We start from the raw sequence: 27,160 nt of genomic DNA, 5'->3' as shown, positions 1-27,160 counted from the left end.
GCCTTCCTTGGAAGAGAAACTGACTACAGAAACCAGTGATCAAAGTCAATTAAATTAAGTGCAACTGTTTCACTAAGATCCATCCCAAAAGATCAAATAACATGGTAATTAAAGCAATTATGGTTTTCAGTTTGCCACAGAAAAACACAGTAAAATGCAGATTTTCTCATTTTAAGAAGAAAAACACAATTTTGTTCTTTTTAAGGAGAAAAACAGCAGGTTTTCCCATGCAGGCTGGCAGAATTCTAGCCTGCAAGGGGCTGGGGGGAGCAGGAGGAAGGCAATCCAGCAGGGGGTGTCACATGCACATGCGTGCTACACATGCATATGGCAGCCAGGCAGTGTGGACAGCACTTCAGCTCCCCCACAGGTAAGTTGGGGGAGTGGGGAATGAAGCCCCACAGGGAGGGAGGAAAGAAGGTAGCTGAGCAGGGCTAGGGCTGCTGTCCAACCAGGGCAGTAGGCAGGTGGGACTTGGGGCTGTCTAGTACATACATAATCTTACAACTTTACAACTTAAAAGTCCACTTTTGAACACACTTTGAAAATAGTGTTCAGAAAGTAGACCATTTATGACACATTCAAGTCATAGAAGTTAGCAGTACACACAGGCAAAAATCAGTGCGTCAGAATAATGATGGATGTCAGACTCTCAATATGGTAAAGACTGACTTGTACCATCTGCAACAGAACAGGTAACCATGCTTCTGTGGACCATAGGACTGAGCGACCAGATCTTTCTTAATATTTGCCTATTCTTTTATTACCAGTGGAAGTGGTTTAAAAAGCATGCAGGGATTTTACCTTTGGAAAGAAGACTAGCAGCATTATGTTCAGGTGAATGATCTCTCTAGCCTTCCCTGACCTAGATGCAACTTGGGATCTACCACAGAATATATTCAGCTTATCTATTAATGCATTCTCCTCGTCTGCTAGATACAAAAATAACTGAAAATAAAGTGTGGAACAGAACCAGTTTCCTACTTGAAAAGCTTCCTGACAGACTCCACAATCCAGAACCTCCCTGCTTGTTTAAGCAATGCCTAGTACAATGATTCTCAACCAGGGGGCCAGGACATCCATTCAAGGGTGTCACATAATGTTAGCACTGTTAGGCGTGCAAATGTGATTCACAAGATAAATCCAAGAATTTCAAATAGGAATCCATAGTGTTAAATATAGTTGATCTTTTGAGATATTCTGAATGTTCTGCAATGGAAAAATTACTCTATTACCAAGTTTACCTGAATCCAAGATAGTTTTGAATTTCAGAACCCCTCTCCTGCCTCAGTAATTAAATTCTATATAGGGAAAACTTATAATTTTGTTATAATTTTCCATGTATAGAACCTAATTATTGGAGGGTCAACTTAAGTTTTTAAGGAGCAGGATGAAGGGAGAGATTGCAGCTCTGACTCTGGCCCCAACCCAGGCTCAGGGCCAGATTCTAAGCCACAGTAACTGCGTGTCCCCCTCCTCATCCCCTACTTTGTAATGGAATCCAAGATGAGGGGCTTTTATTCCTCCAAGCTGAATGGGAAGGAAAAAAAATATCATCTTTGATTTGAATAAATAAGGTACTTTTCCTATTCAAAAAACAAGTGAAAACTAAGAGCTAGCAACTTCTAAGGAATGCCTCAAGTTCAATGAGGGATGTCTTAAGTCTAAAAAGCTTGAGAACAATTCACCTACTAATTTGAATCAGGAAAATGTTTTGGGGAAACAGGGTAACAGACTTTTTAGAGCACACAGGAATATCTATGGGCACTCTGATTTAGGCAAAATCAATCAATCAATAAAATTAGATACTATTTCCCAACTGCAGCTTGTCCCCGACCTGTCATCAGGTTAGACGAAAATATTTCTAAATGAAATGTGAGAGTGATGTTTACCTGCACTGGGATCTTGAGATACACTGAGGTTACTTCATTTGGGGACAGGGAGGTCAGGCCCCAAAATTTTTGGCAGCCTGGGCTGCCACTTGCTGACTTACTGCCCTTCTGAAAGTACTAGCCAATTGCCCATCAAGAATGACTGGGGGTGGGGGAGAAAGGAGGAAAAGAGTGCAGGCATGGATGGAGCCCCATGCCCCTCCCCCCGTGCGGGCCCACTCCCCGCTTCCCTCCTGGTGCTTAGGGTCTAGGCCCACTCCCCCTCTCCCCACCACAGCAGCAAGGGGAAGGGAGGAGCGAGCCTGGGCCAGATGCAGGAGAGGACCGGGCCTGAGGGTGGGGAGAAGCAACACTCTTCTTTACCACCATAGCAACCAGGAAAAGATACTACTAACTGATTTCAAATCAGATTACACCCATACAGACTTAAATAAAATCTTAGCATGTCTCTTCAGAAGGAGTAAAGACCACAGTAGAGGTCTTTTCTTTTTCATGGCTTTTCCTGTCGTTTGATTGGGAAAAGCTGAGTTGCAGATTGGTAAACTGCTCCTGTCAGCAAGTCCCATAATCACAGTTCAGATTTTAAATCTATGTGCCATTAAAGATACTCATTTTCCCTCTAAATCCAGCAATTAACAAACTGTTAATATGGGTGGGTGAGGTGGAGGGGAGGGGGGAAATAGGGGAGACTCAGACAGAAATAATATTAGATATATTTGATCTTGATTGCCTAGAAGAAAGCAGGACCTGTGTGAGAAGGTCCCATACCTATACTGAGTGGTCAAAAAGAAGATGCTAAGGGTGAGCAATCTTATTACAAAGTCGTCCTTGATTCACAGCCATATCTGTAGCACACTCTATGGCCAATTTCAACTATCTTTGATAGCATTTGATGACACTGGGAAATAGCAGCTGTATCACTAAAAAGACATTAAAACAGGCCATACCAAGCCAAACATTAGTAGCCTATATTACTCTGATCTTCAGCTTCCCCAATAATTTTAAGCAAAAAAAACTGTCCAGTGATAAGAGGAACTATCCCTACTCTTCCTAGTAAATGCAAAAGGAATGTCTTGGAGCAAGCATTGAGCTTGTCACAGCAGCTTCAAGGAATCAGGCAGTCACCTAGGAATCTTGCTCCTATGATAAATGCAGACAGAAAGACCCTAAGGCTTTGACATTGTGCTGCCAGGAGTCTGGTGCTTTCATAAACACCAGCCTGGAAGCTGCTAGCTGTCACTGACTTACCACCTCTCTAGAGATTTTGCCTCTGCTATTGAAGCAGAACACGGTATCACAGACTTTAGAATGCACATCACAGCTCATTCTCAGCACTCAGGGATTGATACATCTGATGCATCTGCTTGTTCCATGACAAACTTCTGACCAGATTCGGAGAAGGTTCTCGGAGGATTTGAGAGCTTTCCATGGGTTTTAGAATAGTAATGATACTTAAAGGTATTCCTTAATGCGCAATCATGACTGATTGTCAGGACACGCACAGTCATCTGACAGAACAAGAATGGCACTTCCTTGTGTCATTACCCAATGATTGTGTGCGTGCTTTGGCACTGCAGAATTATTTCCCGCCACATGGAGCTTTCTTTGCACGGTGTAATTCTCAGCTGCAGACAGAAAACCCTGGTGCAAAGGAGTTCCTGCCGCTCGCATGCAAATTTATGTCCCATTATTGGCTGTTTCTAAATTATTCCCACGTGGCGGCTAGCAACTGGCTTGCTAGCCGTATAAGAGGCTTGAGCAGTTTCTGCCCAAGTCGGAGATCTCCGAGAATCTCAGGAGGATCCTGAGAACCCAGATTCTGAGAATTCCGGGAGAAATCCGAGAGAATTCCAGCAAGGAGTCCACAATCATCTCGTGGATTTCTACGTATATCTCGGACCGAATGATGGTTTGATCAGCCATCAAGAATCTCTCCCCGTCACCGGACGATCCTTGACGTACCCCTGCCCTGCGCGCTCGTTGAGAGTCACAGCACGGACTCTCGTATCAATTTAAAGAGCTCTCATCGTTCGAGTTTTCTTCTTTTCTTCTGTCTACAACTGTAACCAAGCAAGTTTTCCTGCCTGTACCGCGACCATCTACGGAGTAAGTAAAATAATCTTTAATCAACCTCCACGCGTCAGTGCCTAATTCTAGTTCGCCGTGCTGACTTCCCCGGCCCACGTGCCCGGGCTGCTGGCCACAGCCCCTCGGCTCCGACACCTTGAAGTTCCTTCTTTATTTTTCCTTTGAAAACAATCCTGTTCTAATAGGAAAAAGCCACCAAAATGAATGTTCACAGGGAAACTACAAACTAAGACAACAATCAAGCACCATATGGTTGCCAAAATGCCAGGGAACCTAGACAATATGTTCACAACTTTGACAATAAATCAAACTTATGGGAAGGGCAAGAAAAAACTATACAGTATTTTTTATTATTGTTTTAAGATGGCAGAATAAATACTGGAAGGCTCTGGCAGATATTACTTTTGTTGGCCTACAAAGTTTAAAAGAGCATGATAGAAGAAAAATGTACTGGCGGATGGTATCAAAATGGTATGAAACACTTAACAAAGGCATACTTTTAATGCATTCTAGACACTAATCATAATTTAGTGATAAAAATTAAACAGCTCACCTTGCAGAGGGAATTCCCCTTTTGTTGAGGTCTACTCGTACTCTCTCCCCTACATGTCTATAAATCTCCACAATTGCCAATAATGCAGCATCTCTCACCTGCGAATGCATATTAAAATTGAAGGACTTTTTAACAGAAATTACAAAAGTAATAAAATATGTGAAATAGTAGCCCAAATAAGCCATCTATCAGACACTTTATGCCAACCCAGCATGCAGGTTAACTTCAAACAGCTGGAAACGTAAGGATGGAAAATAAAGTTACAAATTAAAGATGCTCTGAAGCTGAAACATACTATCTAGTCCATCCTCTGGCAAAGCTCTATTATGCTTAATACATTTTGCAATGCTTTGCCCAGCCTAATTTTAAGTGAACCAGAAAATGAACTTCAACAACTTCTTGTTGAAGACTATCTTATAGTCCAAGAGACTAAAGTGATTTGTCCCTATTTTCATCCTGGAGATTAAATTAAGCTGTAAATTCTTAATCCTCCCAAAAAAACTGCATGCAGACAGGGTTCAACTTCTACTTGATAATATACTTCCTTAGTTAAACTGATGAAGGCCTAAAAATGTCAGTTAAGTCTCCTTTTGGAGGGCAGTCCTTCCTGTTTACAGAAAACAATTGTATCTAGCAATGATTCAATTCAACCTACCAGAGATAGGAAACAACTGTACTGAGAGCACTCTAACAAACCCAATTTAAAAAGAAATACTATCAGAACTGTTTCCCCACAACTGTCTTTATGTGCAAAAATGGATCAGCAAGAAAACTAAGCTGCATGACTAAATAAGATGGACATGGACAAACAAAACCAGAGAGAAAACTTAAGTGTAAGACATTAGTTATCTCTCTCTCATATCAAAATACAATTGCTCAAGCAATAAAATGCTTACCGGACTATTGGAGTCTCCAAACAAGATGCATAAATGTGGAACCAATTTGTTGAGGATTAACGATTGTGCACCATAACTGCAATAACAAACAAAAATAAGTGTCATGCCAACAGGGAAAAAAAGATGTTTTACGAGCAAACGACCTTGTAGCTTACCATCAATAAACGTTTACATGGATTGGAGTCCCTGCTCTGGTCCATTAGTTACATTTTTTTTTTTAAATGAAGCCAAAGTTTCTCATGCCTTTGCATCATTCTTTCAGAAAACTGTAGAAAGTTCAGAAAGTATGTGTGTGCAGACTTTCCACTTTTTAAAAAAGAATTTTGCAAAGACATCAGGCTTCTTAAACTGTTATATTCAGAAAAAAAGAAGCGATTAAGAAACAAGATAGGATACTAATTATAATACTTTACGACCAAAAGAAACAAGAAAACTTACGCGTTCAAGGTTGCAATGAGACACAAGCACACTCCCTCTCGGGATCGGTTATTCTTGTGTTTAAAACCAACAGCAAGGCGTTCCCAAATGTACTATTAAAACAAAAACAATTGTTTTTAATTACTAGGCTCACAATGCAATATAATTCTGTTCATCTTCTATAATGATATTTGGACCACCAGCTTCTGCATACATAGAAAACTAAATCAAAACAGTTTTGTTCTGGTTACTGGAATAGGTTGGGTTTTGGGGGGATTTAGGGGGGGGGCAGGGCAGTGTTTTGGGTTGTTTTTTTTTTAAATTAGGTTATTTTACATGATATACAGTATGGAACACTAACCAACATTTTCCTTACATATGTATTATTTATTTTTAGTAGAAAATACACTATGCCAGAAATATTAAAAGGTTTGTCCCTGTAAAATATAGTACAATATTTCACTTATTTTTTACTATTTTTAAATATTACTTTTTGATGCACAACAGCAAAGCCAGCTTCAGTTTCAAACTAATATGGTTTGAAAGGCATTTGCTACCCATTTTCTTTGATGTTTCACATACTTCTTATAAAATTTCTTGCAAGAACCAGTTTTCGTTTCCTCTTATCCAAACCCAACTGATCACTGTACATTTAATCTTGCTTTCCGTGTTCCACATTTCTTCATCGGGAATTTTTTTTCTTGCCCATTCATTTATCCTGCTTCTACTTTCTTCTCTGCTTTATTTCCCCTTTTATGTTGATCTCTCGTGATTTCCTGCATTATGACTTTTAAGCTAAACAATCCCTCACTTGCTCTCCTGCAATACCGTTGCCTGTCTTTTATTTGGTCACTTATCACTATCTTTTTAATTATCCAATTGTCAGTAGCTCTGGAGCTTTATATCAAATCACCCTTGCTAATGCTGCAAACTGGGAGTTTATAAGACCTGGATTTCTAGTGATCAAGCTGCAACCCCCAACTGCAGTGCTGCCATTATAATCCAGCAAGCATCTGAGAAAATGTTGCCTAGCAACAACTGCACCCTGCCTGAGCAATAGCACACTACTCAGTCTACTCAGCATCCTACAATACACTCTCCAAATACTGCAATTGCAACATAGCATGATCACATCTAACAAATAATTTTATCCTATAAGTCATTAAAATTTCATTTGTCTTGCTGCAAAATAATAAAGCAAACAAACAGTACCAGCAGGTCATATAACCAGGGAATATTGTCTATATAAACTTCAATCTTTAATAATTAGATAGCTACAGCTTAGAACAGATACCCTGAAAAAAGGGTTAAGAGATTAAAATGTTAAGCATAATTTGAAAATTTTTTATACTGTATCATATGTAAACAGAATGAACTAGAGGAGGGCAGCAGCATATGCTTGGTAAAACAGCACAAATAAACAACAACAGGTTGCAAAGAAGAAAACATCAGGCCCCAATTAGCCCATCCTTTAGTATGTAAAAGGTTTTTAAAAAGCTTTCCTTTCACGACTAACATTACTTCTACTACAGAAATAAAATGCTCATTTTTTTCTAACTAAGGATGAAGTTTGCCAATTAAAACTCCCTGCTAGATGTAGGTCCTACTGCATAGGGTTTAGTCCTACATCTGACTACATGTTCTAACAACTGAAAAGCCTCTTTCTGTTTTTGTGAACCAGTGTCCGCATTCATTCTGTTGCCTAAACTTATGAATTATTTCTTAAGAAAATCTTCATAACAGTCAAGTTATCAGCTGCATGCCCACTGGCAACCAATATTTTAAGCAACATTACTCAGGATGTTTAAGACATACAAAATGCTGTTAGGCAGTCTTACAATTTTACCATCTATACAAATATGAACATTACACAAGTATCTAGAAGGTCCAGTCATAAAGAGGATTCCATTGCACTGAGCACTGTAAAAGGAATATGTAGCTCAGTTTTGAAGTATTAACTGTAATCTCAGAGATAACATTTTAAGTAAAATACCAATGTCACAAATCAGCAGACCTCCAGAGCCCTGAGTTTCTCCCCACTGCACTGTCACTTGCCCAAGGAACAGACCGATTGCTCCAAAAGTAGTTTCCTATCCCAGCACCTCAATTCCTCTGCCCTTACATTATACTCTGCAGCTACGTGAGGGAACCCAGCTGGCCCCAAGTGGCCCCTGCTTTGAGTTGTGGAAGAAAGTATTGGTGCCTCACTCTGTGGAGAGTCAGCCTAGAATATCACTTGCCAGGAAATCACTCTTTCCATCGGAAATCAAGTCAAACAACAGAAGGATTTATTACATAGAATGAAAAAAAAAAAATGTAAACAAAATAGGCTATAGGCTTGGAGACTAACAGAAAACAAATAGAGTTTCTTACCCTCTCACCTGTTTACCCCAACTAGTCAAGATATAGTTATGCTATCTAAGTATTATCAGAGAAGTGCATTGCTTTCTACCAGGAGTGTGGGTTTGTAGCCATATTGGTCTAAGGACATAGGCAGACAAGTTTCTTTGGGTCAATCCTATATCTTTTATTAGACCAACTCAAATAGTTGGAGTGGTAAAGCAGCCAGAGGCCAGTTCATATGCAAGAAGGCTAGTCAGTTTTAACTGACTACATTTTCACTGACTGGCTTTCTTGCATACATACTGGCCTCTGGCTGCTTTGCCACTCCATTCAGGAAGAGCACAGACCATTTGCAGACACTTCCTCAGCCTGACGAAGGGTGTTTGTGCCCAAAAGCTTAAGAATTTTACTGACTATTTAAGTTGCTCTAACAGAAGATATTGGATTTATCCAAAGAACCTTGTTTGCTTTCTACCAGATTTCTAATCTTCAAATAATTTATTAATAGTTTTGGACTATTTTGCTTTAAAACCATGATCCCACTAACATTTACATGCTTTGACTTCAATACCATTACTCATTCGTACAAAGTAATGTTTGTGAGTAAAAGCAGATAAAGGCCTAAGTCTGGATTTCCAGAAGTGATCATACCATTGGTGATGCTGTCTGGTCCATTAATTTCAATATAAGATTCTGGGCTTGCTCTCGAACTTGGTCTTTGGCATCTCCCATCCGATCTATCAAAGGTAGAAGAACTATATGACAAAGAAAAAGAATTAATCAAATACATATTCACCAATTTAAGAATCTGCAAATAAGTATAGAAAACATGCTTTATGAATCAGAAAAATCTTATATCTGCTTCAAAAATCAAGTCAGGATTATTAAAAAAGTCACAGTATTTTTACAACTCATACTTATTTTAATTGATATTGCTATTAAAAAACAGGTTTATTTTAAAAATGTTAAGACTGATATACTTTTCCTTCCTAACAACCACACGTGTGACTTCAATGTGATATTCAGAAAAGGACAATTTACATAGGCTTGTCAACCAATATTACATCAGAAAAAGAACATTTTGCCCAAGGTAAAAAACTAGGGTAGAGCATGCAGGGATGAAACTGTTTTCACCAGAGGCGTTCCTCTGTAATTGTGTATCGTATTTCTAATACCTCCTTTAGCTTTATATTTCAAACAAGCACGTTCCAAGTAGGACAATTTTTTTAATTTGTACAATCCTCAGTCACAAATGCATCATCAAATTAAGGATGAGCCTTCCATGAGAACAATAATTTTAAAAAATGGTTGCAATATTAAAACGACAGCTTCCTAACATATTGGGTGCATCCATGCGAGCTATTAGTACAAAGCAATAAACTCCCGTGCATGTTGCACTGGAGTTTATTGCTCCTGGGTGCCACATTTGGACATGCACCTGGGACCGCAGCATGTTGGACTGGATCAGAGCAGCCCCAACTGGCAGAGTCCTGGAGGGTCAGCCTGTCAGCCCGGGGCTGCTCTGACCTAGCTCAACACGCTGCAGAGGGACTGGCTGGGGCACAAGGCTGCTCCAGTGCAGGGCTAGCCAGCAGGCAGCCACCCACACTGAAGCACCCATGTACCCCAGCCAGCCCAGTCAGTGTCTACACATGCACTACGGTGCACTAAAGAACTCCGCCACAGGACAGTACTTGTATTTAGAAGTACTAACCTGTGGTGGAGTTAATTAGTTTCTTGTGGCCTAAAAGGGCCATACATGTAGGCAATGAGACTTTACTGTGGAGCCAATTAGGCAGCTCCACAGTAAACATCTCATGTAGATGTGCCCACCATGTAATATTTACTCCACCTGTGAGGCCAGCAATGGCAGGCTGAATTAACAGAGCTTGGGTATACAGCAAGCCACTGGCACTAATTCCCTCCCTATGTTGATTGCTGCACCTATTTCTCCCCGCACACCCCTTACCAATTGCTGCCATCTCTCCGGCTAAATGGGATGGATAAAATCTCTATGCTGGCTACATTGGCCCATAAGCCACAGGTTGCTGACCCCTGCACTAAACGTTTGTATTTCATGTCCTGAACTCAAAATTAACTAATGGAAATTGGTATTACATTTTTATATTACGACTCAGGAAAGAGGTCATGGAGTCATTGTAGACAGTTCTCTAAAAATGTCAGCTCAGTGTGCGGCACTGAACAGAAAGTCAGTAAAAATGTTGGCCATCATTAAGAAGGGAACTGAAAACAAAACAGAGATCATTATCACACCATTTTACAAATCCATGGTGCAACCACATCTTGAATTGTGTGTGAAGTTCTGGTCTCCACATCTCAAAAAGGCTGTAACAGAATTAGAAAAGGTACAGAGAAGGGAAGCAGAATGATCAAGACAGACTAAAAAGGCTAGGACTCTTCAGCCTGGAAAGAAGGCTGAGGGGAAAAAATGTGAGAGGTCTCTAAAATCATGAAGGATATAGACCAAGTGAATAACAAACTGCTGTTCACCAAGACCCAGTATACTAGAACTACCGAACAACACTGAAATTAATACGCAACAGGTTTAAAACTAGCAAGAGAGTACTTTTTTATGGAATGTGTAGGTAACTTGTGGAATTCATTACTCGAGGATGTGGTAGAGGCAGACTACTTTGGCCTCGTCTTTGTCGTATTCAACAATTTACCGTCTTTTTCTACTATCAGATTGATATCACTACTAGGATTTAGTTTGTTGCCAATATATTTGAAATATTCCTTATTGCCCTTAATTTTATTAGCTATGCACTTCAGTAATACCTTCACCTTCTCTCAAGTGTCTGCATCTTAACTGTCCTTTTATATTGCTACCAAGTCCCCCATTTCTTATGCACATACATATGTGCATATTTATAGCTGCCTTCGCTTCCCATTTAAACTAGATGCTCTCGCTCTTTTTTTTTTTTATTAAAGTGAGAAACCTCATAATTGAAGAATTATTTAGGGGGGCTTAAAGAATCCTTAAAGTACTAGTTATTCACATTTTTGTATTCATCTTTTTCCTCCCCCTCAATTTTGTTCATTATTATTTTCAGGTTTGGAGAACCGACCTCTTTAAAGCACCATACATTACTCAGCATTATATTATTTTTGTACAAAATAATATTAGACTGTGATCACTTGCTCCCAGGCAATTTGTTTTTAGTTGAATGATCACTTTACCTTCATCTGTCAGTCATCAAGTTTAAGCATCCTAAAAGGCTTATAGCTTTTTCAATGCTCAATAGGATTCAGTCCTCACTAAGCATGCTCCATCCCATCACAGCTCCTAGTGATGAGCAGAATAATATCTGCCGTCTCCACTAAATTACTAAATATATTCCATTCCCCTAACAGCACTAAAATAGCACTGATGGCAGGAAGCCTGTCCCCTCTATTCTCTCAACCTCCCTGCTGGGCCCAAAGCAACAATGAAGAGAATGAAGCCAAATGACTGAAAAATACAGAGGATAAGAGCTGGGGCACAGACACGGAGGAGAGCAGACTGAGGTGAGGACCCTGATGAGAATGGGCTTGTGGTAAAATTGAAGTGTGAAACAGTAGAGCGCCAACAGGAGACTGTGATTCAACTGAAGAAAATGTTACAGGAGGGAGCCAGCTAGTGGTGATACTGGACAAACTGGATAAGATGGGGGATACAGAAAGCCAGGTACAGAAACCAATGGTGAGAAATGGAAATAGATTTGACAAGAAGGCAGAATGCATAAAGAGATACAGTACTAATGTCATCATTACTCAAAAGCACTAAGAAGGCAGGATATGAGAAGAAACCTGAAATCAGACAGATAAGGCTGATACAATTCTTTTTAATTACATTTTGATTTGTATTAGTTATATTTTAGTATTTTTCTCTAAAAATGAAACTGATTTCAAAATATGCTAGCACCTAAACTTGTTATAATCTCTTAAGAAATAAATAATAAAATAAATAAGTATGCTGGACCCAAGAGTCTCGATTTTAGAGCGTTCAGCTCTAGCTTGCATACCCTTTCCTTCAAAAAGAAAAAAAACTGGGCACAAAAATATAACTTTCAAAGCCAACCTTTATGACTAGGATGCACATTTCATGAATCCTATATTAAGGGCCTGATTCTCTGTGGGAACCAACAGCTGTGAAGCTGGAAGCAAGTGTCTGGCCAAAGTCATCACAGGCACCCAATTCCAATTATGATCTTAATGCAGCTGTTTAACAAAAAGCATAAGCAAAACGTTAATAAATGAATAAATAAGGATACCATTTGCCGTTTTCTAACAATTTAAAATTACAGTCTGGAAAGTATAAAAGCTGTATGCTTGCTTTCATAACAACTACTTTCTTGTCCATTAACCACCTAAGTTATCTTTATACTGAAATCTACTTGCATTTCACTCCTGGTCTGTGACTATAATCACAAAAGCGTACAGGGAAAGCTCAAGGCATAAACCTGATGTAAAATCTCAATGTGGCAGTTGTGCACAACAAACAGTCTGCAATGAAAACGAAAGAAACAAGCAGGCTCTGCACTTTAAGGCAGGCATTTGAGAGGTTGGTAAATTTAGCCCCAATTCATCCAGAGGTGAATTTGGGCTAGGAGAAAAAACATGTTTCAGGGCAGAATATTTCCACAGCTTATTTAAAACAAAAAACAAACCAAAACCCCCCCACCAGATCTTTGTCTGTCACGAGTATAATTTATTCATGTGCCCCTGACCTGTATATCCCCAGCTCATAATCTACATAATTGCCATAACATTGTCAATTTTCTCTCCCCTAACCTGTCATGCCAGTAATGACTAAAATCGAGAACAGCCATGACTATCAGTTTTTATCATAGTTTCTATTTTTATATTAATATTTTATTCTTGTAACTGCAAATGTTAATACTCAGAAAGTTATCCAATTCATTTTAAAGCTTGTTGAACTGCTAGTGTCCATGACCTCCACTAGTAGTGAATGACACTGAACAATGGGGGCTAACCTTTGCCACCAAACAGTTCTACCCCCTCAAGTGCCACTCTGATCCTCCTCCCACCTGATCTGCTGCTCTGCTTTCTGTTTCCTGTCCTGTGCTCCTTGCCCTATTTACCACTGTGCTGCCTGCCCCCTCCCCAATCTGCCATGTGACAAACACAGACGTTGCCCACGTCACTTACAGCACTCATGCCATAGATCAACCACTCCTGATATAGAAAAGCTCTGAATTTCAGTTTTACTATCAGAGTTCCTCCATTTGTCTACACTCTCCAGGTTAGTGAAGTTTAGCCTGCGTAAATGTCTGTTGCATCTATACTTTATCATGGTTATCTGCGTCAACTCTGGATATTTTCAGTTTGCTTTAGGATGATGCAGAATTAAAGGTCTACAAAACACCTATCACCCAAAGAAAATTAAGAGTCTTTCCTACATGAGTTCCAATTGTGCGGGCCGGGTCGGAGAGGGAGGTCGCCGAGCTAGAATTAGGCACAGACACGTAACGGTTGATTTTAAGATTGTTTTACTTACACCGAGATGGTCGCGGTGCAGGCTGAGAACTTGCTTGAGTTGCGGTTACAACAGAAAACACGAACACACGTGGAGTTTGCTAGGCTCCACGCAGACAAAACACGAACAATCACGTGGAGTTTGCTAGGCTCCACGTAGACAGAACTCCGGAGGTCCAGGACAAGCGCGCATTAAACTCGTCGATACGTCTTATAGCAGGCTCCGTTCGGAGACGGGAAGAGGTGGGCAGTGGATCAGGCCACCAAACTCCTCTGAGCAGCACACAGGGTTTCTATTACCCTGCCGCGCACACCCAGAGTCCCCATGAGATGGATGCAGAGTCCTCTTCGGCTTGGGCGGAAACTGCTCAAGCCTCTTATACGGCTAGCAGGCCAATCGCTAGCCACCACGTGTGAATAATTTAGAACTAGCCAACTGCGGGGCACAAATTTGCATACGACAAGCGGGAAATCTTTGCACCGTGCATTTCTGTGTTGCAAAGAAAATGCACCCTGCAAAGATTGCTGCAAAGTGGCGGGAACACTCCTTTGCACGCGGGTTCTCTGCACAGCAGAACTCCACCGTGCAATGAAGCTGTAAACCCACGGGGATAATTCGAGTGCCGAAGCGCGCACACACAAAAAAAAAAAATCAGACCTTTGGGTCATGACACCAATGTTTGTAGAAACTACTTTTTGATTAAAACAAACAAATGCCCCCAGCCTTTTTATACATGCAAAACATATAAAAGAGTCCCACATGCAATGTGAGGTTAAATATCTGCAGTGACATCTCCCACTTCCTGCAAAGACTTGCATATACTAATAGCAGCAGTAGGAATTGGCCAAAACTACTAAGGAGGGGAAGTAGAGAGCTGCCTCTACAACTAGAGTGGCTGCTGATATTGTTATATACAATATGCCTAGGAGAGAGAGAAGATCCACAGAGCTTTCTCCATGTGCACTGTTGCACTACAGAGCTGTGTAAGCTACTTTTGTCACACAAGCAAAATGGCCTGCTGAAGTGGGTGGTGGTGGTGATAGCTGCTCCACACAACAACCCTGACATGTCCCACCTGTAAAATGAGTCCCCTAAAGGGCAGCCAGGAAGGATTTTCCCGTAGGTCTTTATGCTGGCCCGGCTCTCATTGCTCACTATACCATTGCCATTCTTTTTAAGGTGAGACCCAAGCCACATCCGTAGAAGAAGGTATTGTGAGGCCCAGGAATGGCCCAAGAAAAATGCAAGAGACTGATTTTTGTTGGCGATATATTTTATTGGACCCTCCTGCACCACTGGGAGGGACACGGGCTTTCAGGATACTACTATATTCTTTCTTCAAGTCTCTGAGAATATAGACAGACACAGCAGAGTTAAATAGCGGATAAAACAAAGGCTTATGAAAAAACTCCATATGCAAATAAAAACAGGAAATAAGAGATATTACCAGGTAGCTGGTATCAGACAAGAGAAATGTAATAGGGAGGACAACCTGATAAGTGGAAGACCGAGACCATTCAAGAGGTTTGTTGTCACCTGTGGAGTGCAAAGATTAGCAGGGATCAGCGAGAAGAAGGGTGGCCATGGCAAACACGGCAGAAAGCAGAGCAGTAGATCAGGCAGAGGAAGGGGACTGAAGTGTCACTCAGGCAGGGTGCAGAGCTAATTTGTGGCATGCCTACCAAAACAGCTGGCCCTCACAGAAGTCAGTTATAATGACTTATGAAGTCTATGTCTGTGTTAAGTTCCTAGCTCCTAGTGTCCAGTAACGTCATTAATTTTTGTTCCCAGGCCCATCTTCAGCACCCCTGCCACTTCAGCAAGAGACTCAGGGGAATGGGTATACATCGACTATGGGAGGGTCAAAGCCCACAATGAGGAAAAAGGAGCATTTATTAATATACGTGTGGTCTTCTGGTTCTGTATAACAGGAAAGCAGAGTCTGACTCCAAACAGTTGTGGGGATGAACAACAAGGTTGAGGTCAGACCCTTTCAGTCTGCAGCTCACAACAAGTCATCTGTTTGACAAGTTGATAAGTCTAAGACCTTAAAAGGAGCCAGAGGATGAAAAGAAGTAAAAGGAAGATAGTACAATTACTATTATTCAATTCACTTAGAGACTATTCCTGTTAGTAATTTCCTGCAAGCAAAATAAATATAATCCTAGGATTTTCAAGGACATGCTGCACAATGCAGCTTAAGTCATTGGACAATATAAATATAGCAAAGCATTTTCTTTTAAATTTTCCTACATTAGGCAAATCAAGAAAGGAGTCTTTATTCAAAAATAGTGTAAGACTGTAGGTTTATTTTTCTCACTTAAAATAGAAGACTAAATATCAACATACTCCACTGAACCAGGAAAGCATCTTAAATTGTGCATCTTAAAGCATCTTAATGCCATCCATTTCATTATCAGTGCTTCTCAGGTAAGTGTCATCTAGTTGACTAGACCTGAAACCTAATCATGTAAGGTTTTATAAAGTTAAATCTTGCAAGTGTGGGCACACACAGAAGACTAGTTTGAGATCAACAGGCAACACTACAAAAAGCCAGAGTTTGACAAAGGACTGGATTCTGACTTTCTTTGAATTTCCAGGTCATTAAGATGCAAAACAGTACTTCGTGCAAGACTTTTTGGCTTGCATGGAAAGGTTTACTTGTCTAGCTTTTCAATATGCAAGTTTTTTTTCTTTACTAGTATGCTCAATAGTACAATTTCCAGATTACTCCTAGTTTTTTATTTTTAAATACAAGAAAATAGTAATTTATAGGGAAACCAATGGTGATTATTTTCCAAAGCATTTATAACCAAGATATTCAAAGTTAAGTCAGCTCTTGACAGAAATATAAAATAGATTAAAAATGCTCCATATGTCATTAAAGCCACAGATAAAAAGAATAATGAATCTTATTTAAACTGTAGCATGTGACATGTAGAAATGGAGATATTTTTCTTCTAAAAACATGAGTTGATAATCACTAAACAGGATTCAGTCTTGATTTTGTTTATTTTTTGAAGTTAGAGTTATATAACCAAGACAATATTTAGGTCAGTATTTAAAAGTTTAGATACCAAAATTTATGCACTTAAATATATATCCCATCACTTTCAAAGTCACTGGAGGCCAAGGAAGCTCAGTACCCCTTTAAAAAAAAAAGCAGAAAAGGAAAGATAAGACCACATTGTTTAGATGATGAACCACAGCCAGAAGTCTGAATATGCTGGCCTCATTTATTCCTTTAAATGTCTCAAAGCATTTAATTTAAATACTGCCATATCTAGATATAGATATAGAGCAACATTTAAACTGAATGAATAAATGTATTTATTTATTTTTAAGAACTCAAACATTAAATATTTATTGTTTTGCACAGGGAGTAAAGAGCAGCAACTACAGTATATCTTTGCAAAATTACTCCTCTCCTACTGTCCCAACACAAGACAGAGAAATCATGAAAGTACTAAATTTAAAAAAAATTAAAACAGATTTTGTGCCTGGCATGATAAATGTGTGACAAGTCTGAAAGCTGCTATAGTAAAACAAGCTTATTACTCAGTGCTTTAAATGATTTTTCAGTTTCCTTTTATTTTTATCATACGCTTGCAGATTATGTGTTTCATAGCATACATGAAGACTGCACATGGAAGTCATATGCTAAAAGAACAAACAGAAAACCCTCTTGATAAACTGTTACCATAAAACTGAAACAGACTATTTGTTCAAAGGCTACAGGGCCTCCAAATTTGTAATTTAATCCTGTATTGTTATTCTTCACTCTCACCATCCCCTCTAGCAACATGAGATCTCCTAACCAAAAACAGGTTTCTAAGTATGTATGATGTTATGCTGACTTCATGTTCATGACAAACGATTCGGGCATGCCACAAGGTAAGCCCCACACCCAACCCATGCCACTCCAGTTCCATACCCCTCCCCAATCTGTTGCTCTGATTTATGCTCCTTATTTCTGCTTCTTAACAAAACACCTATTAATGTTAAGGGAGTGGACTTTTTACTGTACCTGCCGTGTGCCACACACAAGCTGCATGCATGCTAGAAGTGGCACAGGCCACTGGGTTAACCACCCCTGATTTAGACCAAGATTTCCATAAGCAGCAGATAGATTTGAATGCTACATCTTTCTCAGTAACCACCATCTATAACTCAGTCCCCTCTCTCCTTTCAGCAGACTAAAATGGTTTAAACAAAACTGAGGCTTACTGCTCATTTCTTCTCATATAAGCCTTTATTTTGCCAGTATGCTAGAAACCTACAAGTGACCACAAAGTTCACTCAATTTAAACTTGTTTTTCCATATTGCACTGTTCATAGACAAAGAACAAATGGGAAGTCCTGATTCCATGAACCACAACATTAATTAAAGTGACACCTGTGGTTACAGGAACAGGGTTGGGAATTTCTTTTGGGAGACTGGTTAATATAATCTCCTCTCCTTTTGGAAAATACAGTACTCATTTAGAATTCTGTGCCCAGGGGCATAACTAATCATCCTGTAGTACTACTACAAAATATTATCATTTTAATCCCTATTATGAACTGATTAAAATACTAATCAACTTGTAAACACAGGATATGGTATGGGAAAAATGCTTGTGTGCCTCTCTAACTGGCTGTGCATCTGGTCCATATGGGTTTTTTGGATGTCGCTGTTGCTCAAGGTAAAGACAGCCTGCTACTGAGTCAGATTCCAGTGGGTCCTCACCTGCCATGTCTTTGCAGTAATAAATTTATTTAGTTGGGAGGAAGATGTATGTTCCGTCCCTCCTGGTCCCCTCTTTCGATCTTCCTGTCTGTCTTCCCGTTTGGGGCTATTTCTGTCAGTGCCACTTCTGGATCCTGTTTTAATTGTGCCCTTATGCACAAATGAAAAATTACACTGGTTCCAACACTGGTTAGAAGACTGACACTAAAAAATATAAGTTATTTAATCCACTTCAGGGGTGTCAAACACATAGGCTATAGGCTACATCCAGCCTGTGGGACTCTCAGAGCAGCTAGGAATCCAGGAGGGGCAAGCAGAAGTGTGGCCTGCCACCAAACTTCCAGCAATGGAGCCCTGAGGGACACATGTGTCAGCAACAGGGGCACAAGAAATGACTGCCTTAACCCCTGTGCTGGCACTGCTTTCTCTACTGCTGCCACTTAGACTGGATGCAGCCCGTGAAGAGCCCAGCAGTCCAGAACTGGCCCAGAGGTACTTCAGATCGTAATAAAATTGTCCCTGAACTCCTGTACTGACTGTGGCCAAACTTAACCTATGGGTAAGTCATAAAGCTATACAGGTTATAAAACCTTTGCTTTATTTCTGCTTCTTAACAAAACACCTATTAATGGTAAGGGAGTGGACTTTTTAAATCATTTCAGCTATTTCCTACTCACTTAAAGAAAACTATCCCCATGGTAACAGCACTGAAAACTAAATGGAAGATAAAGACATGTTTTGACACATTAGTTAGGTAATGTTATATGCCCATTAATTACTGAGCTAAGTATCTCGCATAGGAATATTCCAGTATCTCAGAAAAAACAATGTATCAAATGAAAGAAAGGGGCTTATTTATGCAAGACCAACAAAAGAAAAGAAAAAAGAAAAAGATTTTCTGTTATATTATTAGAGAAACACACACACACACACACACACACACACACACACACACTCTAAAAGGCTGATATTTCCAGTCAGTTCATAAAATTGATTTTTAAAAGTTCCAGATGCATTATCTAAAAAAGGTAGCAATTTGGCCCTAGAAAAATGGGACAGAGTAATAAATAATATCATAAAATGGTCTTATTTGGCCATATGTATGTAACACTGCCTTTTTTACTAAAAAGTCCAAGCCACAGAAATGACTTGCTGGAACATAAAAACAAAATGGAATGCCTTTGATAAGCATTTCCCAGTCATATTACATTATCTAAAAATATCCCCTAACCTCTGTGCTGCAAAAGTACCATATTTACCTGAATCTAAGATGACTTTAAATATAAGACAACCTCCCCAATAATGAAATTCTGTACATGGAAATTTTTAAAACATAATTTTTTACGTATACAATCTAATTAGTGGAAGGTCCTCTTAATTTAGTTTTCACTGCTGTGGTAGGGGGCAGGGGGATAGACCTCTTCCCTTTGCCCTCTCGGCCTGCCCTCCTGAGCATGTTACCAGTCATTTGCCCCCGCCCCCCCGCAACTCCCTACTCCCCTTTGCCACTTGTCCCCACAGTGCCTGACACCCTGCCACTTACTCCCTGCCCCCCATGCCTGTGCCTCCCCATTCCCTGTCCCCTCACCTCCTGCTCCACCCTGTGCCTGCCCCGCTTCCTACACCACTTACCGTCTGCTGCTCAGTTCCAAGTCAGGCAGTGGTGGTAGCAGCAGCAGTGGCCCCAACCTGGCCTGGCCCTGCCAGGCAGAAGCAGCAGCTTTATGCCTCCTATAATATTCCCCTTCTCTTAACATGACCCTTGTTTTCCCTCATCTGCTAGCCTGAATTGTGAAGCTATAGGATAAGACTGACCACCAAACCACATCACTGAATGTCTTCACATGCCTTAACTAGAAGCTTAGCAAAGTCAAAACATCAAGGCAACCATATGAAAAAAAATAAATACTCATTTTTCCTGTTGCATGACTATGAAAACTTGGAAATGGTGTATCCACAAAAGAGCTTACTAGGAATTTTTCCTAGACCTAATCCCTCCCAGTAGGCAGTTTTTCACATCCAGATATTATGCAACAAACAAACAACAAGGACATAACTATTTATGTCTAGAGCTTCACCCCAAAATGGTGCAACTTGATTATTAATTGGACACAAATGTGTTACAGGCTTTCCGTGTTGACTGTGAGCAGGTTGGGCAATCTTAGGTATGTCTCTCCCTCTGTACTCACCTGCCACAACTTGGATGAAGAAGAAAAGGAAGTGAATCAGTGTCCTTTTGATGTTCAAGATTAATAACTGCCACCCGGATGTTACATGCTCAAAGGGTTTAGTTTATTTTCTGTACTTTCACAGGAGTTACTGCATCAGTTGCCTCACCAATTACTTTATTGGTGAGGAGCACCTGGGTTATAGATAAGAATTTTTAAACACACAGTCACTTGGATACTTCAACCACTCATTGTCGCTAATTACTTCATTAGTGGTATGCGCTCGCCATGCCTCTTTATTCTTTATAAGCGTCTTGTGCCAGGAGCAGCCCTGGCTGCTCCCCCGTCGTCTGTGCCAACACTTATGGCACTGAAACAGTCTCGACAAGCTCAGGGGTTGGTACTAGTCTCCTCTGCCGGTGTCTCGCCCCGAGACACCCTCTTCACTCAGGAATCCCTCTGCCAAGCTGTGTCGCAGAGCCTTGGCTCTTCTCTGGACTCACTGAAACAGCTGAAATCCAAAGCTAAGAGACTAGTCTCGCGTCTGACCTGCTGTCCTCCAGAGTCCCTCGGTCTCAGCGTCCTCTTGGGTCACAGGTCCAGCCACTCGTGTCCTCTCCTCTGGGGTCTTGATCACCCTCCGTCCATTCTCGAGTGCCCAAAGGCAACAAGTCTTTTCCTGCTGCCAGCTTTTATGGCGGTTTTGGCGGGCTAATCACCCTATCCTTTCTCAAATGTGTAAGTCCCTCCACCTGGCAGGATTCATTCTCAGGTCAACCCTGCCCCATTTTACTTAAGTAACAGGGCTCCTGTCTGAGCCCCCGTTACATCGAGCCTGAGAGCTATAATATACTTAACTACTAAAAACATCTCAACTATACAAAATGGGCTACAGAGAAGCAAGGAACTAGATCAGTGCTTCTCAAAGTGGTGGTCCGCGGACCGGCAGCCACCCGTCGCCGGTCCGCAGTGAGTTGCCAGGAAAGAAAGAAATACATTTTCAGAAGCATAACACTGATATGTCATGGCGCCACAGTTCGTACGTTCCAACACTCCAGGTGACGTCACGTCGTGCAAGGTGAGGAAAGAGAAAGAAACAGCCAGTCGTGCATTTGCGTAGAGCTGTTACACACAGTTGCTGCCACCGGCTAAACCGGGCACCGGTCCCTGGCCCACTGGAAAAAAATTTGCGGGTCCGCCACATCAGATAGTTTGAGAAGCACTGAACTAGATGACAGAGGAAAAAGTGGTGTCCTCCCAACTACTGGCAAAATATTTTAAGCAAAGATCATTTGTCATACAAACAGAGTTAACATAAGGCATATTTATAGACTGTAAGGCTGGAAGGGACCTCAGAAGATCACTAGGTCCAGCCCCCTGCACCAGGCAGGAAAGACAACTGGGAGTCAGGTGACCCCAGCAAGGTGCCTGTCCAGTCTCCTCTTGAAGATTTCCAAGGTAGGTGATTACACCACCTCTGGAGGGAGCTTATTCCACAGTTCTGAAACAGTTTTTCTTAATGTTGATACTGAAACAGTATTCCAGGAGTTTTTGACCAATACTCCTAGTTTTTCCCAAGGGTGACCTGGTGAACAGTTGTTCACTGAGCCCTTGATAGATACTTCTGATGTAGTGGTAAGCTGCTACCAAGTCCCCTCTCAGCCTTCTAGAGTCCCAGATCCCTCAGCCTTTCCTCGTACGGCTTGCCATGCAAGTCTCTGATCATACGGGTGGCCCTTCTCTGGACTCCATCAAGCTTTACCACATCCTTGTTAAAGCATGGCACCCAGAACTGGACACAATACTCTTGCTGCAATCTCACCAACGCAGAGTAGACTGGGAGAATCACTTCTTTGGTTTTGCTGGAGATGCATCAATTGTATTGTTGGCCCTGCTGGCTACAGCATTGCACTGCCGGCTCATGCTCATACTGTGGTCAGTTTTTACCTCCAGATCCCTTTGATTCGTAGTGCAGGTGAGGTTGGCATTGCCAAGCCTGTAGGTGTGTAGGGGATTGTTCATTCCCAGGTGGGAGCACTTTATATTTCTTGACATTGAACTTCATCTGGTTCCAGTCTGCCCAACTTGCTACCCTGTCTAGGTCCACCTGTATCTGCAACCCATCTTCAAGCATGACCATGCTTCCCCGTAACTTGGTGTCGTCCATGAACTTGGCCAGTGAGCTCTTCACTCTCACATAAAATCATTAATGAATATGTTGAATAGCACTGGACCAAGCACCAACCCTGTGGGACACCACTGGCCTCTTCCTGACAAGTTGACACAGATCCGTTCATTAGAACCCTCTGGGTTCTGCCCCACAGCCAGCTTCCTACCCACCTGTCTTACAGTTAGCCCACAGTCTTCCAACTTTCTCACAAGAACATAATGGGATACCAGATCGAAAGCTTTTTGCAAGTCAAGGTATATACAATAAACATCCTTGCTCTTAGCCAGGTGGCAAGTCACCTGATCGATATGAATCCTGAATGATCAGTTTAGGGTGATTGAGTATTCAGTGCAAGATAACAGTAGTGGTTTTATACAGATCTGACTGCAAAGAGAACTTATTAGATAATACAATCCATCTCTTTACTCCATATATCAGGAAGCAGAGAAGCAATTTAACACATGGACTGATTGTAAAGAGTATTTGGTTCTTGTTTTTCTCATCACCCTGACATGTAAATTATGAATACGTGAAAGCCATGAAACTCAAGGAAATGCAACTAGGTTCTGTCCCCCAACACTTACCTTTACCCCCAACCCTACCTTTCTATAATTCCTTAAAAGGCAAATATCACAGTTCAATTGATGACCTGGTTTATACATGAAGCTACACTGATTTAACTGAAGCTGTTATTTTAAACTAAGTTAAAATGGTACAACTTGTGTTGTACCCTAACCCTAGTTTACAAAAAAACCTGTTCTTACTGATAGGCTAGTCACATTATGGAGAAACCTGCTGTCTTATCAGCATCTTGTTCAAAAAAGTATGCTTCAAGCAGGATGGCAGGCTTGGGGGACTGTATTAATCTGAAGATAAACACAGCTGTTAAGTGTATGCTCTTTTGACTTAGGGCCTGACTTGCATATAAAAATCCCAAATGAATATATGGATTTTTTTGTTTTATACATCAGACATCTTGGGAAGGTGGAAGGCAAGGTCTTTCCAATTAAGCTTTACTATACAGCTCCAGAATTGCTCACTGTCTTAGATACAAGAGTTTTTGACATTTGCTTTGTAAGTTACAAGAAGTAGTTTTCTTACAGCAAGACAAAACACAGAGTACTTATATAATGATAGGGCAACTAATACACTGTGATCCTGTAGCTATAGTAAACTGGGCGAAGCAGAAGTCAGAATACCTCTTTATTACATTAGAACAATATTACAAAAAAAAAAAAAATAATAATCTGAGGCTCCGCACCAACTGGTAAGGAAACTACTCGAAGTCAATACCTTGCATAGCACAATGAGGTCCCAATACATTTCTGTGGTCTGTCATTATCCAAAATTAAAAAGCCAAAAACTCTACAAAACTGGCCTAAGTTCCAGAGCAAGTGCAGAAAAGTATATTATATATCAGTGAATTCAAATTAGTTGTCCAGAAATCCTTGTAGCAGCTCATTTAATATTTCTAAATGTTCAATGTACTATAGACTTTCAAAAAAAGAAAAAGAAAAAGTAAAGTACTGAAAGAAAGGTTTTGGCTATCATATTTTGGATAACTGCAGGTATTGGGTGCACAACGAATTGTAAGATTTTTTAGGTGCATTATGGGATAAAGACATTAAGCTGGAGGTTCCTGATAAATTCCAAAATTAGTTTTCACTATCAATGTTTTACTTCTGGTCATTTTAAGTCAGCAAATCTATCAGCTAATTGGGAAAGCCAGTTCATACTTCTTAGAGCAATGTTTCAAGTTGTTGGCAAACTCAGTAAAAAGTCACTGCATCCATCTGCAGTCAGTTCATTTTTGGAGTATTCCTTTGCAACAGTAAGGACACGGATTTTGTTTAATGATAGTTTAAATCCTAAATAAATTCTGTGGAAAGAGGTGAATTTTTTTGTGTGACTTGTTACCAGAAGCACTGTACACAAGGGGTCCTGATTAAGATGCTATACAACTGAAAACTGCCATCTTAAAAACTGTAGCTTATTAATATAACTTCAAAAGTAACGCTATGATATGGTTTAAAATTATTTTAAAATAATATTGACGTGGAGAACAGTGAGAAATTCTGTAGCTTGGAACCATTTACAGAAAAAAACATTTTTGAAAACTTGACTAATCAACACACATCACATTCACCTTTTCCCCAAAAATCAGCCCTCCAGAACTGGGGTATGCATCGTAAGCAGGAACGATGATTTTTCTTGGTTAGAAGAGAAGCATGGAGATGCTGTGCTATAACGGCTGCTGCATTTCTCAGGGCCAGCAAGCAGAAAGGAGCGGGGAGAAGAGTTCAGGGTTAATCCTCTGGCAGTCACTGCTCTACTGACAGTTGCTTTTGGCTGAACTGACTCTGAAAAAAATCTTTTCCTATATTCTGCCTTCTAAAAACAAGGTACAAGCCTTATTTTGATTGAGGAGGATATGTGAAAAGTTACAGTAGGTATCTTAAAACAACAATGTACAGAACACAATTAAATTTATGAATAAATGTGAAACTAAGTCAAACCGCAATGAGACATGTTGAACTTGAGTCTGCTGATACAAGTGTATGATAACAGCTGTATACGTACTTGATTAGAGCTACGGTTCAGAAAAATGTTCACTTTTTAATCAAACATGGCTGCAATAATAAAAACAACTGCTAAAAAATAAGAGACTACCCACATTTTTCTCAGAAGAGGCATTAAATTTTACTTCACTCACCAGTTCCTATATAGGATTTAAAGCGTCCTGATAGTCTGTCGACAAAGGCACCTAAAACATCTAAGCCAAGCAATGCCACCTGCAGAAATGAAAAGCATTAAATGTACACAACAGATCACTAGACAGTTCTTCAAAATATGGTCTTAACCAATCCATAACTATCTCAACCTTAAATTTTAATTCATTCACCCATATTTAACCACCTTTTCTTAATTAAGTTTTTACATTAAAAGAACTCATATTTTCTAGAAGTCATAGATGAAACAAACAACAAAATATTTAGGAAGCATTTATTTTTAACTAAGGATTTTTTTAATATTCTATAGACCAAGGATATCAAATTCATCAGGCTCACAAATAAGTGGCGCAGGATCAGTTCACAGACAGGATAAATGGTACAGGGCTGACCCCATGGGATGGACTGGGCTGATGGCAACCCTCTCTCGCCGCATGCATGCCAGATCCAGCACCCACTCCAACCAGTCCAGGACGCGAGCTGCAAATGGTAGCCACCCCAGTCAGGCACAGGTCCCAGATCAGCCAAGGCAGGTGCTGGATCCAGCAAATGGTGGAATGCACAGACCCCGCCACCCACTATGAGCCACACTCAGCACCTGCTCCAGAACCCATGCAGCACCTGTCTAGCTGGAGTGGGTCCATGTACACTGCAGTACTAAACTGGCCAGAGCAGGTGCTGCAGGCATTGAATCCAGCATTGAGAGGGCAGTCCTGGACCGGCCCATATGGGTACTGTGTGTAACATGGGTCTTAAGAGTGGGTGTCCTGTGTGGCACATGTCCCAGGCTCTGCATACAGGGCTGGCCTGGCACGTATTATGTGTGATGTGTAGGTCAACTTAAGACCCAGGACCAGCACTGGGGGCCGGATGATGTGGATCCATGGGCTAGATTTGGCTTGTGGGCTGCATCTTTGACACCCCTGCTCTAGACCATGGGATGACAATGTGCAGCCGATGGAGCCACTGGATCTGGCCAAAGGAGCCAGAAGGCTTTGCTTGTGCCAATGTAGGGGCAGGGCAGCAAGGAGGACCTGTGCTGGGGTGGGCAGCTGGAAGCTGCGATTACACCGTCACTATTTCTCCCCACTCCCTACTCCCCAGCTGCAGTACAGACTTCTCCCAGCCAGTGGGAAGCTGAGCCAGAACTGGAATGCCTCCAGTTGTAACCATGCTACACCTGGAAGGGTGAGGGTGGTCAGGGGGAGAAGCAGTGACAGCAACATGGGCAGTTCCCAACCTCCTGGACTCAGCACAGCTCCCCTTCAGTTAAAAAGCTGAGCTCACACCGCAGCCAAGGCACTTGTGGGGGGGCCAGCTAGGAAAGAGGGCAGTGGTATGGGAACAATTCCTAGCTGTCTGGCCCCAGCACGGATGCAAGCAAACCCCTCCCTGCTGACATGACACCAAATGCGGTGCCTTGTACCAGACTAGAGTCAGGTTGTTCCAGCCTGCAGCCTAAAAAGGTTGTTGGCCCCTGCTACAAACCCATTCTGCTTATTTGGCAAACAATCTTTTTTTTTTTTTTTTAATTTTGTATTCTACAATGGGGGAATAAATGGTGCATTTATCAGTAAAAAACAATATATGCTTTACCAGTGGTTGATAAAAACACATACAGGCTGTTGCATCAAAAATTTGATTCCTGGCAAACCATAAACAATTGGTCCAGGAG

General features: G+C 40.9%; 1 protein-coding gene across 18 annotated transcripts in view; it reads right to left on the bottom strand.

The window, feature by feature from the left end:
• Positions 1-27,160, bottom strand: part of CLASP2 (cytoplasmic linker associated protein 2) — a 218,126-nt gene that overhangs the window by 179,015 nt on the left and 11,951 nt on the right. For 17 of the 18 annotated variants that reach the window (XM_059728738.1, XM_059728722.1, XM_059728727.1 and 14 more), the window contains exons 2-6: positions 25,470-25,548; positions 8,841-8,944; positions 5,868-5,959; positions 5,430-5,505; positions 4,534-4,631 (exon numbers count right to left, since the gene is read on the bottom strand). In XM_059728738.1, coding sequence (XP_059584721.1) covers positions 4,534-4,631; positions 5,430-5,505; positions 5,868-5,959; positions 8,841-8,944; positions 25,470-25,548 — 449 coding nt within the window. The remainder of the gene's footprint in view (positions 1-4,533; positions 4,632-5,429; positions 5,506-5,867; positions 5,960-8,840; positions 8,945-25,469; positions 25,549-27,160) is intronic. The other variant, XM_059728739.1, reaches the window with a different exon arrangement.

The sequence above is a fragment of the Alligator mississippiensis genome, chromosome 5 (assembly GCF_030867095.1).
Source record: "Alligator mississippiensis isolate rAllMis1 chromosome 5, rAllMis1, whole genome shotgun sequence".
Taxonomy (NCBI): Eukaryota; Metazoa; Chordata; order Crocodylia; family Alligatoridae; genus Alligator; species Alligator mississippiensis.
Note: the sequence above shows the minus strand (reverse complement) of the source record. Positions and strands in the feature narration are given on the sequence as shown.